The sequence below is a fragment of the Aquarana catesbeiana genome, linkage group LG04 (assembly GCF_042186555.1).
Source record: "Aquarana catesbeiana isolate 2022-GZ linkage group LG04, ASM4218655v1, whole genome shotgun sequence".
NCBI classification, from domain to species: domain Eukaryota; kingdom Metazoa; phylum Chordata; class Amphibia; order Anura; family Ranidae; genus Aquarana; species Aquarana catesbeiana.
The window spans coordinates 590639770-590654086 of record NC_133327.1 but is presented as its reverse complement, the minus strand read 5'-3'; the positions used below and the strand labels follow the sequence as shown (position 1 = coordinate 590654086).

At 40.3% G+C, this 14317-nt stretch overlaps 1 protein-coding gene across 2 annotated transcripts in view; it reads left to right on the top strand.

The window, feature by feature from the left end:
- RRBP1 (ribosome binding protein 1) overlaps positions 1-14317 on the top strand; it is a 117825-nt gene that overhangs the window by 14803 nt on the left and 88705 nt on the right. For both annotated transcript variants that reach the window (XM_073628161.1, XM_073628160.1), the window contains exon 2: positions 8788-9996. In XM_073628161.1, coding sequence (XP_073484262.1) covers positions 8808-9996 — 1189 coding nt within the window. In that variant the 5' untranslated portion in view covers positions 8788-8807. The remainder of the gene's footprint in view (positions 1-8787; positions 9997-14317) is intronic.

The following is a 14317-nucleotide window of genomic DNA, read 5'->3' as shown; positions in this document are numbered from 1 at the left end:
TGTGCCATATTTTCTCCACTTGATGATGACTGTCTTCACTGTGTTCCATGGTATATCTAATGCCTTGGAAATTCTTTTATACCCTTCTCCTGACTGATACCTTTTAACAATGAGATCTCTCTGATGCTTTTGGAAGCTCTCTACGGACCATGACTGTTGCTGTAGGATGCGACTAAGAAAATGTCAGGAAAGACCTCCTAGAACAGCTGAACTTTATTTGGGGTTAATCAGAGGCACTTTAAATGATGGCAGGTGTGTACTGAGACCTATTTCCTTTTAGTTCTGAACACAGCTACATCTCCAGTTATAAGAGGGTGTGAACACTTATGCAACCACATTATTTTAGTTTTTTATTTTTACTCCCCCCCCCCCCCCCCCCCCCAATAGATTTAAGTTTGTTTTTCAATTTAGTTGTACAGTTTATAGGTCACATTAAGGTGGAAAAAGTTCTGAAATGATTTATCTTTGTCTCATTTTTTTTACATCACATAAACCTGACATTTTAACAGGGGTTTGTAGACTTTTTATATCCACTGTATGTGCTTTATAAGTCCAGCTAGGAGGTCAGGCAAGGCGGGAAAGTACACTCCACCAATAAAAAGGTGATAAAGTGAAAAACTGACACATTTGCAAAACATTTATTAATTCCTCTAGTGGTAAATCCATTGAAAGTTAAAAAATAGCATTATCCCCCAATGTTTAGAAGTGACAATAAAATCTGTAAAGTGTTGTACATATTAGCAAGGAAACACAACAAATAGTAGCAATTTGTCATATTTGGCCAACCTGCTGATACAAATAATATAACTCATTCCTTGGCTTCCATAGATTTTCTTTGCTGAGAATGTAACATCAGAGAATGTAGGCAGTCATCTGATGGCATTGTAGTAAATTCTATCTCTTAAATCTCCCCTACCTGCCCCCTCCGCCTTCCTTTATTTTATTTTTAATTTTTTTTTTAGCAGCCACATTTTTGGAATCAAAGACAAACCAGGTGTCTGGACATTGTAATATCCACACACTAGTTTTATTATAGAGATTTCTGAAATGCAGATGAACTTTAGGCCCCCCCCCCCCAATATCCGTAGCCGTCAGACAACGTAGATGTTCGTAAAAACTGGTGCTTGTCTAGGCTCCAAGTACTTGCCCGAGACAAATGTCGACAAGGGGAATTAGTTGGGGGTCAGGGGGAGCATCATCCTCCTTTTTCCTTTGCATTCCTCTTGCCACTGCTTTTTACGGGTAAGTGTTGGAGCCCAGTCAATCTCCATTTATTAAGCTGCTATCTCTTTGCTAGCTACGTTTTCAGACAACCAGCAAGGAAAGTGGGGTGGGTCCATGTGTGGCCTCCTAGCTAGGCTTAGGCCTGGTACATGCAATCTGTTTTTTTTTTTTCCGTTCATCCCAGCGGGCGATGTTGGTACAGCAATCTCCCCGCTGAGCTACAGTGTTCTGACAGGGGGACCGTCCCTCCGCCAGAACACACCTGTCAGGGCTGTCAGCCATTGACTGAGAGTGCTGATCGAATGCCGATTGGCAGACCTTTTTCAACAGAAGCCGACAGAGCGGCTGCCGTACACATAGCCCGAAATAGAAACCAGCCGATGCTACCCGATATTCAGCCCATGCGTACGGCCCCATTACAAGGCATGTAGGAACATGGAACTAATTACTACATGTATTTTGCCTCCTGAGGGAAAGAACACTAAAAAAAAAAAAAAAGTTTTGATTTAAATTGATGATACTGTACAGCTCTGGCTCCTGACACCCTTTCAGATTGTGTATTTGTGTTGTACTGTCCATGTGTCATGATAATAGCAGAATTTTGGAAGCCTAAGATAACTAAAAGGTGCATTCACAGCGCGGCTCACATCTGTAGGGGTACTTGGGAATAGTATATTATCTTTTAAAATGTATCGGATGCACAGAGTAGATGGGAAGGGCAAAAATCATAATCAAATTGTTTGCTGGTGGAGGCATGGGGACGCCATGCTTTACCCTTTCTAAAGTGACCATGGTATTTACTAGTCAGCAGTTCTTAGCATGATGGTTTTGAGGCTGAAGCATTTGGTGTACAGGTTTTGGCATGTTGCACTCCAGCTCTGTGCGCAGCAGAGCGGCTCAGTGGTTAGCACTTTGCCTTGCAGCACAGGGGTCCTCGGTTCGAAACCTAGCCAGTTTTTATATGTTCTTGCTGTGTGTTGCATGGGTTTCCTCCCACACTCCAAAGATATGCTGGTAGGTTATTTGGCTTCTGTCCAAACCGGTCTTAGTGTGTGTGTGTGTGTGTGTGTGTGTATGTATACATGTTTGAAAGGGAACTTGGATTATAAGCTCCTTGAGGGCGGTGACTGATCTGAATTTACAGTATGTAAAAATACTGCGTGAACTGTTGACACTATATAATGCTTGAAATTCGTAAAATAAATAGATAGGCAGTAGGAGACCTTCTTCTTCTAATTGTTGGACCTATATTGTCTGATACCACATCCTTGGAAACTTCTACACACAAAAAGACCTAACTAATATGAAGGAGGACTTTAAAGGTACCACGTCTTTGTATAAAAAATCAATAGTTTACTCTACAATTTTTAAAAACATAATATATACGGTATTTGGAAAATACAACAGCATTGCACATGAACATAGCAAGTACATAAGAGACTAATATGTCATCACTCATCAGACATGGAGGATGAATTGTTAGCTGTGACTTCGACGTGTTTCACGGGTCCATGCCCGCTTCATCAGGAAGATAGCAACAGTCAAGCTCTATAATAGTAAACAATACAATCGTCAAGATGACAATATAGTAAAGATTAATCCATGCAGTATTGTGCTGCCTATTGGAGAGCAAAAGATATTTCATACCTGTGCATGTAGAACACTTGTACATAAAATAATGCACACCACCACCAACTATATACTCTCTGGAACAGATAGGTCAGCTCATTCGGGGTTTATCTACTCTGAGTCCACAGACCCAAGTAAAAGGGAAGTCCTCAATGGGACTAACATGCAGTCACATATAAATGTACTAGAAAAGATAAAATTATAGTATGGCTTAAATAGGTAAAGGGATATGCCTGCTGAAAAAAGTGTCGCAATACTCAATCCTTTTTTTTTTTTTTTTTCGTGGTAGAAATATATGTATGGTGCACCTAAATCAATGAGCGCCATTTGTAATAAATCCAAATAATGTTAACATTGGGGGCCCATATTTTCTAAACTACACCCCTACTCCCCAACATGCAATCTTATGCTTCGTAATATGCAGCTGGGGTCAGACAGTGAATAATCCTTACACTTCCTGACCAATTGACATCAGGATGAAATGGGAGAAGTTTACCTTAGTGGCGGTTAAAGCTAATCCCTGTGTTTCATTGAACTTTTAAAGCACAACTTAAGGCAAAACCTTGTTTTAGTTTTTGAAATAGCGGAGCGGGATTAAAACATTTGTCAGTTATTATTGCTGTCTGTGTCCCCGTTGGGGGGGGGGGGGGGGTCACCCTCTTCTATTTGTTTACCGTTATCATTGAAAGTAAAGGAAAATCCCAAATTTTGGATTGTCCCCAGAAAAGTAATAGAGGGGAAACCTTCCAAGGTGCACACTAGTTCTGGTGCCCCGGGGGTCCCCAAGGAATTCCCTTAATTTGTAGGGATTCCCTCTCACTTCCTGTTTGGCTATGGGACAGGAAGTAAAGGGAAATCTCCTCAATGGGACACAGATTGGGGGGGGGGGGGGGGGGGGGGGATCGGACAGGGGTAATAACCCTCCCTTGATCTATCCAAAATGGGGAAAAAAAAGTTTTGCCCATAGTTCTACTTTAAATAGTTCATTTCACCAAGTTTGTATAGGGACAGGGTCATTTTAAATATGCAAATCACCTTCCTAAAGTTGATATTTGCATAGCCAGCCAAAAATAACTAGAAAAAAAATATATAGCCAAATAAAAGATTACAGAACAAAACCAGCTCTTGCTACATTTAATCTGGAAGTGTCCTCAGTCTGCTAGCTAGCATTTTCCACATTTCCTGTTCCCCTGAAAAGCATTGGCTTTATGTACTTTTTTCTATTCTCAATAAACCTCTTCTAACATACCATCCATCTTATTGGAAGCTGGGCACTCCTTTTTGGTTTCCAATATTTTTTTTTTTTTTTTTTTAACTACTCCCCCTTAAATAGAAGAATTCCCAGACTCCAGATAACTAGTCTGGGGGTGCAGTAGAGGAAGAAGAAAAGGAAAGGAAAAAGGGGTAAAGTACAGGGTAAATAAGGTGTTTGGTGCGATGATGAAACTCCAAGCTTGGACTCCAGAAACGCCTTTTAGAATCTACAAGTGACCTATTAGTTAGTTAATCCAAGGTTCCCAGATGTTTTTGAACTGTGAAATTTTAGCATTGAGGATGGCTGAGAGTTTCTCGTTTAATCATTATCCAGGATAGCTTGGCCTTAACCACTTCCGGACCACACCAACCGTCGTTATATGTCGGTACTTTGAAGGAGGATATCGTTGTTATGGCAGCAGCTAGCTGCCATAACCCCGATATCCTCTTCTTCAGTGAGCGGTCTGGTTTAAGATAAAAGGGGTCTCTGCGTCGGATTCACTGCAAGATCAATTTTATCGGCGGCTGGAGAGGGCCCCCCTCCACCGCGATCTGGTGCCCTTCGCCGCTTACCGGAGCTGTCAGCAGCCGCGGAGGCGATCGCGTCTGTCCCCTGCCTGGGTATGGAGACGAGCGAGGGGAAGATGGCCCCCTTCCATCTCACTGCAGGGCGGAAGCGACGCCAAAACCCATAGCTCTTAAAGGGCCATTTTTTTTTTTTTTCAATGACAATTTTTTTTTCTTCTTTTTTCATTGCATTTTAATGTAAATGTGAGATCTGAGGTCTTTTTGACCCCATATTTCTTATTTAAGAGGTCCTGCCATGCTTTTTTCTATTACAAGGTATGTTTACATTCCTTGTAATAGGAATAAAAGTGGCACATATTATTATTATTATTATTATTATTATTATTATTATTATTATTTTTTTTAAAAGAGTGTAAAAATAATAAAAAAAAAAAAGGTAAAATAAATAAGAGAAATTTTTTTTTAAACGTGCCCCATCCCGACGAGCTCGCGTTCAGAAGCGAACGCATACGTGCCTAGCGCTCGCATACGAAAACGGTGTTCAAACCACACATGTGAGGTATCGCCACGATCGGTAGAGCGAGAGCAATAATTCTAGCCCTAGACCTCCTCCATAACTTAAAACAATGTCGCCTATGGAGATTTTTAAGGGTAAAATTTTGTCGCCATTCCATGAGCAGGCGCAATTTTGAAGTGTGACAAGTTGAGTATCAATTTACTCGGCGTAACATTATCTTTCGCAATAAAAAAACTTGTAAAAAACAAATCTCAGAAAGAGGCTTGGTCCTTAAGTGGTTAATCAGGTCGAACAGTATCACAGGGGACCTCCATGATTTAGCTATTTCGATGCGGGCCTCAAAAAATACAAAAGAGATTAATTTCCGTATGCATCATGGGCTGCCCAATTCTAAAATTGGGCAGCCCAGTAGGGCCTCTTGTGGTTTCTTTTTAAGGTTTGTGACATTAACGAGTAGAGAAAATGATATACCCTTATCCAGAATCTACGGAATTTTGGGCACTCCCACCAAATATAGAGGAACAAACCATCTTGGGAGCAGCACCTAAAGCCAGTCGCTTTTTTTCTACTAGCCTATTTCAGTCGGATGGCTAGCATTATTTAGCTAGCATTATTCACATTGCTTCCTCTGAGCCCAGGTGGCCCTGGACCCCCCTCAGCATGTGATTGAACAGCGAAAAGAGAAACAGTACAGTGATGAGCCCATCTCTCTTGTCACTTTGCCTTTTCCTCCTGTCAGCATTCTTTCTGTCAACACTTGATCTGATTGGTTCCTTGCGCTGCTTCTTCCTCTCTTAGTACAGGGTTTGCAAGAGGCTGATACTAGGCCAAAATCGGGTACTTACACTGCTTTCTTTTTAAAATCTATATTTAAAGAGGATGTGTTAATGATTTGCAGGGTTGTATTAATCTCTCCACTCATCAAGCAAATTGCATGCATCATTTACCCTGCTCCATATTGCGACCACTTTCTCCCACCCAGGTTCATACTGCACTTGAAAAATTTGCTACCACCTGAAGGAACCATCTAAAATGCTAAATAATATCGAGTCCTAATTTTCCTGCTAAATATTTGAGTGGCAGGTAGGGTCCTATGTAAAATAGGCTTGTGTCTGTTTTGGCTGCTTGCTAAAAGAGCCCCAGTGTTGGCAGACATGTCTGCCACGAAGGTCTGTCTGCAGACAAGGCACAGAGCCTCCACTGTTTCATTGTCAGGAAAATTTCCTGGGTTTCCCGTATAGGCCAACACGCTGCTGTCCAGGAAAAAAAAAAAAAGTATGCAAACTGGAAAAGCTGATACAGCTCCTCAACTGGGAATGTCGAAAAAAAAACGTATGTTGATGGTAAAATGCATAAAACTCGATCCTTATAGCTGTAGTTATCTTTCATTTTTATGGAGAAGAGCTGTGAATTTAAACTGATTTAAAACTTACGAACAAAAATTTTAAATATTGCAGCCTGCTTGTTCTGAGATGTAGTGGCTGCATTTTTTCCAGGCTTTTTTTTTACTTTTATTTTGACCTGGTTATCCAAAGAAAAACCCTTTGTTTGTTTTTTATTTTTTTTTATATTTTTTACTTTTTATTTGAACAGACAAAAAATATTTGGAACAAACAACTTGTTGCCAAAAAAAGGCTGATTTTATCTGCCCAACAAGAGGCATATTAAACTTCAAAAACACATCTATTTTATTAATACATAATTAAAATCTCCATATAAGGTCAAAGGACAACTCGCAAGATCACTAGACCAGCACAATATGTCTGACATTCAGTATTACCCAACCCAGAAATGGCTTGATAATATCATGTAAGCTTGAATCCTCTATATTAGTATCCATAAGCTCTTCATACTCACAAGTCAACACGTTTCGCAAAAATTATTGCTTCCTCAGGACTGGTTGGGTGGGTGTTGCTGTACACTGTGAAATACAATATTCATAGAAGTTTCACATCTTAAGTATATAAATTTCCAACCATTTTACCCAATGTACATAAAGTGGTATATAATGCTTGTCTGCTTAGAATATAGAACTTATGGTAGGTGTAGGAGTAAAAATAAGGTCCTGGGGGCGGACACAGAAGCAAAAAGAAGAATGGAACCCCCCCCCCCCCCCCAGGGTGAGACTGATAGGAATAATCAATCTGTAGTTGACAACCCATTGGATTGATATGCTACACATGGGAAAGGGGATTTCGATGGATAGTTCAGATACCATCATAAGTCATTGATCACATCTCTGTTTCTACCATGTAAGCTCATAATCTGATCAATCAAAATGCAGTTTTATATATGAACAAAGTACTGTATCCCAGTGCTGCCAATTGATGCAAAACGATCAATAATTTTCCTACCTGGCCAAGTGACTGTTTGATCGAATCCGATGTTCAAAACCTTTATCCCAAGAAAAACCTCTTGCTTAACTGCTTGTGTAACTGTTGTGCGAGCTGGAGTTTGACTTCAGTTTGTTAGTGTATCAAAATCTGCTAGTACAGTACTAGGCAATTTTATGTGCGCCATCCAAGTTTTATATGTACATTAAAGATGACCTAAAGCATTAAAGCTGCTCCCAAAAAAGGCAAACAGAAGCCAATACCTTGTACTGCACTGTCCTACACTGGAGATAGCCATCTTGATAGAGGCAGGGCTTTACTTCCTCATGTCATAGCTGCATTCCTAATGACCGGTGGGAAATATTCAGCAGGCCACAGAAAAAGTGAATGATGTATATATCCACAAAATAAATGAAGCCAATACAGTGAGATTCTTGCACCACTTGCTCTCCAGCAAGGAGAACAGTGAGCACTACAGCAGCGATATATTGAGATTGGACTCCAGAGCCTGTGAGATTAGCAGTCAGAGGCAGAAGTGACTTAGATCTCATACTGCGGATATGAGGAGCACCTAGGCAAGGTTTTCACTACTGTTTTTCAAGAGCAATTTACAATAAAATGTAAATCTTTCAGGTTACTGGTTAGGCACAATTAACATTTCTAGATGATCCCTATAAAGTAAAGATTTTCCATCCTATGAGTTCAGATCCACTTATGTTCTGTAGGCTTATTTCCTACTAATGATGACAATTGAATAAATGGTCTTGTATAGTATGTGTGTGTATATGTGTGTGTTTGGAGATATATAATTTTCTCTTGGATCATCATGTGAAATACATATTTTTTTGGGTTTAGATGCGCATACATTTTCTAGAGGCTCCCTAAAGTATGCAGGGGGAAAAAACTCAGAACACAACTCAAGCAAAAAACATTTTATTTCATTTGTTATTTTATGTCTTATGACATTTTGATAATGAAAATTCTGACTTAACATGCCTCGCTTGTTTTGGCGCAAAAGTAATTGGGTACTTTTTATAGCATGCAAAATATGCAGAGTACTTCCTGAGTACAATAAATAATAAAATCCTATTCTGGAAATGACCTTCATTAGAGCACATTCATTTCCTGATATACATATTCAGATTGCTTGGACTGTTTATTTTGTAAATATATGGTAATGGACAAGCTGGCTGTTTTATGGTTAGAGTGGATGGGGAACTATAGAGCTACATGAACATGTGTGTTTTTTGTTTTTTTTTCTACATAAATATTTCACTAACTTTTACCTACTTTCTTATTTAGACATCTAGAAGAAAATCAAGATGGATTTGTATGATCCTCAGACTTTAGGAGCGATGGTGTTTGGAGGTTTCATGGTGATATCGGCCATTGGCATTTTCCTGGTATCTACCTTTTCTATGAAGGAGACCTCCTATGAGGAAGCGTTGGCTAAACAACGCAGAGAGCTGGAGAAGGGCCAACAACCGAAAGTTGACAAGAAGAGGAAGGATAAAATCCCTGAGAAGAAAGGAAAGTCTAAGAAAAAGGATGATAAACCAAATGGTAAAATACCTGAACAGGAAACTTCTTCAGAAAATGAGCAGAAAAAAGATGAATCGGAGCCTGAAGTTGAAGTAGAGGAGGTGAAGGTTCAGGTAACCCCTATAATACCAGCTGTGGTCCCAGCTCAAGTTAAAATGGCACCTTCTCCTAAGGACAAGAAGAAAAAGCAAGACAAGAAGGCCCAAAAGGTGGAACCATTCCAGAGTCCAGTGGTGGCCGTGACCAAGCCTGTCTCAAAGCAGACTCCTGTTTCCGAGGCTTCTTTAAAGGAAGTGCATGTGGCAGCAGTTTCTCATGTTGGATCTCAGCCAAGTTCCTCATCCCATCCACCTAAAACTCACTCCAACCCAGCAGTTACCAACCCTTCAAAATCTCAGTCCAACCCACCAGCAAGCGGCAGCCACTCTGGTAAAAATCAGTCAAATGCAGCAGTCACCAGCATTCACTCTGGTAAAACCCAGTCAAGTCCATCTGCCACCAGCACACAGTCTGCTAAATCCAAGTCAAATCTGCCAGTCCCCAGCACTCAGTCTGCTAAATCTCAATCGGGTCCATCAGTCAACAATTCTCAGCCTGCCAAAACACAGTCAAGCCAACCAGTCACCAATGCTCAGTCTGCCAAAGCTCAGTCAAGCCAACCAAATGCCAACCTTCAGCCTGTTAAAGCTCAGTCAAGCCAACCAAGCACCAACTCTCAGTCTGCTAAAACTAAATCAAGCCCACAGAACTCCAACCCTCAGTCTGCTAAAAGTCAGTCAAGCACCCCATCGACCAATTCTCAGTCTGATAAAGTGCAGTCAAGCCAATCAGTCTCTAACTCCCAGTCTGCTAAAACACAGTCAAGTCCACCAATGACCAAAAAAACTGAAGCTGTTGTGAGCCGTGAAGAGGAAAAACCTGAACCTGCTCCAAAAAAGAAGAATGTGCCAAAGAAGAAAGCCGAGCCAGGTTGGTGACATTATATGATATTGTCAATGTCAATGGTGTTCTGTCTGCAATTGGGCTGAACATCCTGATGAGACTTTTTGGCTAAATCCACTTGAAGACCAGGTCTTTTTTTGACACTTTTGTTTACATGTAAAAATCCAGTAATTTTTGCTAGAAACTTAGTTGGCGCCCCCAAACATTATATATTTTTTAAAGCAGAGGCCCTAGAGCATGGGTGTTCAACCTGTGGCCCTCAAGCTGTTGTGGAACTACAATTCTCATCATGCCTCTGCCTTTGGGAGTCAAGCTTGTAACTGTCAGCGGCTTGCAATGCCTCAAGGGACTTGTAGTTCTGCAACAGCTGGAGGGCCACAGGTTGAGCACCCATGCCCTAGAGAATAAAATGGTGGGATTTGCATTTTTTTTTATGTCACATGGTATTTGCACAGCGGTTTTTCAGACACAATTGTTTTGAGAAAAATGCACTATTTTGAATTCTAATGCAAAAAAAAACACAATACATAACTCAATGTTTTTGAAAAATATAAAAACTGATGTTACGCCAAGTAAATAGTTACCCAATATGTCATGCTTTACGTGCAACGGCGACAAGCGACATCAATTTTACTGTGCATAGACAACGCTTTGAAAGCCTTTACAAGTTACCACTTTAGATTTACACAGGAGGTCTGGTGCTAGAATTACTGTTCATGATCTGACGTTCACAGTGGTATCTCACATGTGTAAAACGATAGCTGTTTAACGTGCGTGCGGGACTGCGCGCACGTTTGCCTTTGTGCGGGGGGGGGGGGGTGGAAGCACTAGAATTGCCATTTATTTATTTTTATTTTTACCCTGCCACTTTTTTTTTTTTTTTTTTTTTTTTATATCACTTTTTTGTTGCTGTCACAAGGAATGTAAGCAACCCATGTGACAGGTATGCTTTATGGAGAGATCTGGGGTCTGTGACCCCCCCACATCCCTCCTCTGCCTTTTAAAAGCATTCAATCACAAGATCTGTGTTTTTGAATACTTTTGATTTTTAAAAATGGCACAGTTTACATCCAGGTAAACCGGGAGTGATGTCAGGTCATCGCTTTTAGGTTACTATAGCTGAGAGCCAATCAAAGCTGATCCGGGCTTTGTTTGTCTCTCCGATCAGCCAACGGAAGGACAGGAGAGCTCGAGAAAACTACACAGGGGAAGACGTCGCCTCCCACTGTTTGTAAATGCAATCCAGGGGCTAGTTAGCTGCTAGAATTGCTTTTACAAGAGAGCTGACTCTAAAACACGGTACCGGGATGATGCAGCTGCAGGCATTACCTGGTATAATCACTTAGGTCTAGCAACATACAGGTATGTTGCTGGTTGGCAAGTGGATAAGTAGATAGGTTGCCCCATTGGCTTTTTGGCAGGGTGGTCTGTATTAGTTCTAAAAGTGTGGCTTTGCAGAGATGTACATTTTTGTATGGGAAGGATCAAAATCTGTCAGGTTTTAACTGCTGTCCAAGTACCCATTAGGGAGATTTGCTTTCTTTTTCTGGTGTGTTACCCAGGATGGGAAATTAGTAGAACTTTAGTTGGAATATGTGCCACGTTTTCCTTGCCATTTGTGGTCCTGCTAAGTCTTCCCGATTCAATCCAAAACAAACAGAATTTGGCCCCAAGCACACCGGGCAAAAAAAAAAATAGCTGTCTTTACAGGCGTTTGGCATTTTTACTCAGCCTGTAGAAGCAACTTGATGTTAGCCATTTACAGGCGTATTTGTAGAGGTCCATTTACAGGCTGAAAAAAAACATCACAATTGTGTTTTTGAGAGGAGCTTTTGAGCAGAAACGCGTGGACATTTTTGTAGTGTTTCGTGTAAAAATGTTTATGAATTCAAGCGCGTGTACGTGCCTGTTTTCACTGTTGGGCTTGCTAGCTTCGGAGCTAGATTTTAAGCTGGCCATAGATGGTTCGAACCTCACCCGGTTCGGCAGGGACTGACTGAGATTCAAACCATTTATGGGCAGGCTCATTGTACCCAAGTCAATCCATCTATTGACTTCAGTACAACCACCATGTGGGATTTTTAGGATGCGATTAATAACAACTGTGTTCTTCTGGCAGGGATTGCTCCCTGTGCCCCCCCCCCCCCCCCACTGCCAGAAGAACACAATAGATAAAACTGACTGTGTATGGCCAGTTTTCCATACCCCTGCTACAGGAATTTTAATTTGGATATATTTTTTAATGTTTCTGATTGATTCTTATACCTTGTAACATGGCACTTTTAGGTTTTCTGCAATGTGCTTTTTCTGTGTGGGACATACTGGCAATGGAGATACAGGCAATGAACCGGTGACCTCTATAGTACGGTTGGAACCTTTTGTGCTGTGAGTGCTCTGAATATCAGACTGGGAGAGATGAATAGCCAAAGGGTTTAATTACTGTACAGAGACATTGTCTGGAACAGATTATTGTTTTTGATATCCAGGAAATTGTATCCTCTGCTTTCTAGGGACAGAACAATATAGATAGAGAGCAAAGATTGAGACAGTTCCTTTGACCATGTATCTGTTTTAATTTTTATGACTGCCTGGTAAGGTGTATTTGCTCATTTTTTTAACTTTTTTTTAAATTACAAGATATAGATTTTCCTTTTGACCTTGGTGTTTTTTTTTTTTTGTAATTCCTTTATTTTCCAAAAAGTGGCAGTTTACAGTCAGATATAAAAAAGGTGAAAATGCAGCATAATCAAATGACAATGGCCAAGAGGCAGGGTGGATTTGATTTAAATCAAGTCGATTTAAATCATGATTGAAATCACGAGTAAAAAGGCTTGATCTAAATCAACTCTATTTAAATCTTAATTTTTAAAGAGCAACTGTCATCTCTGTCCCGCAGCGGCTCCTCCTCTGACCCGCTGTTGACTCACCGACAGTCCCATTCACTTTAATGGGATGGCTGGTGACGCGGCAGTGACACAACAAGGTGAGTGGATGCCCACTAACAGACACTGCCATGATGGATCTGAAATGACAGACGCTCTTTAAATATAAGCACTTTTTCTTGCTAGTAGTTAGAATCTTTAATATTTGCAAACAAAATGAAGGTTTCCTATTTAGAATAATAAGCTGTCAGGTTAGTAAAACAGCGATATCAGAACCGATTCAATCATACAGTTTGTAGTGTACATAGATTTGCAAAACAATAGGATAAAGGAATATTCCTGAACTTTGTTTTATCTCATGGTTACTGTGAAATTGTGTGAATGCATTAATGCAGTGCATGTTATCTCAGCTTGCAGAGCTTGGATTTATTGAATGAGTTTAACAAAAATGTAAATATTGCAAAATATACAGCCTCATGCTACATAACTAAGCTCCATTTCATGCTAAAATAAATGAAATGAATATTGTATCTTAAATAGAAAACTATCTTTAAATAGATTTTTACTCCAAAAGCATTTTATTAAAATAAATTTGATAATAATCAAAAAATTGATTTAAAAAAAAATCAGATTTCAAATTAAAAAAATCTGATTTTTTTTTTTCTTTTAAATCATTGATTTTATATCTATCCTGCCAAGTGGGACACACAATTTAGATTCACAAGCCAACAGGCCTAGCAGGACACCGTATGTATGGGCACATATAACATTTCCAAAAATTAAAATGATCATCAATGTGCACAGTATAAAAGGCATATGAGGTGGCGGCATGGAGACCCAGAACAAATACTTAAAGTGGTTGTAAACTCTGTTACACCACTTTTACCTACAGGTAAGCCTATAACAAAGCTTACCTGTAGGTACCGTGAATATCTCCTAAACTTGCTGCTGCCAGCATCATCGGCACATGCGCACTGAAGAAATGGAAAACTATTGCAATGAAGACAGTAAGATATAAAAGTGACATAAGATGATTATTCCAACTTAGGCAGCTTTATAGAATATAATAGAATAGAAAAATAATCTGAATTGAATAAAACATATAGAATGGAAAATATAGACTAGAAAATAACCACTTGCAGACCACAATACGTATAAATATGTTGCGGTTTGCAAGTGGTTTACCGGGGCTATGGTTGGCTTTCTAATGAAAGCGGTCCAAGTGGCTCATTAGCCGCTGGATTGCTTTCAGAAGTGGCAGGAGGGGACATCACACACCCACCCACCCCCACCCCCCACCCCCGGCGCTCATCAGTGTTTCTCAGGCTTACCGTTTTTACCAGTGTGCCCAAGAAATGATCCAATGGTGCTGCCAGCTGGTGAAAAGAGACCAGATCATCTCTGATCACCTCTATAGCTTTGGAGGACTGGAGAGACATCATGATGTTACTTCCGGTCTACGGCAG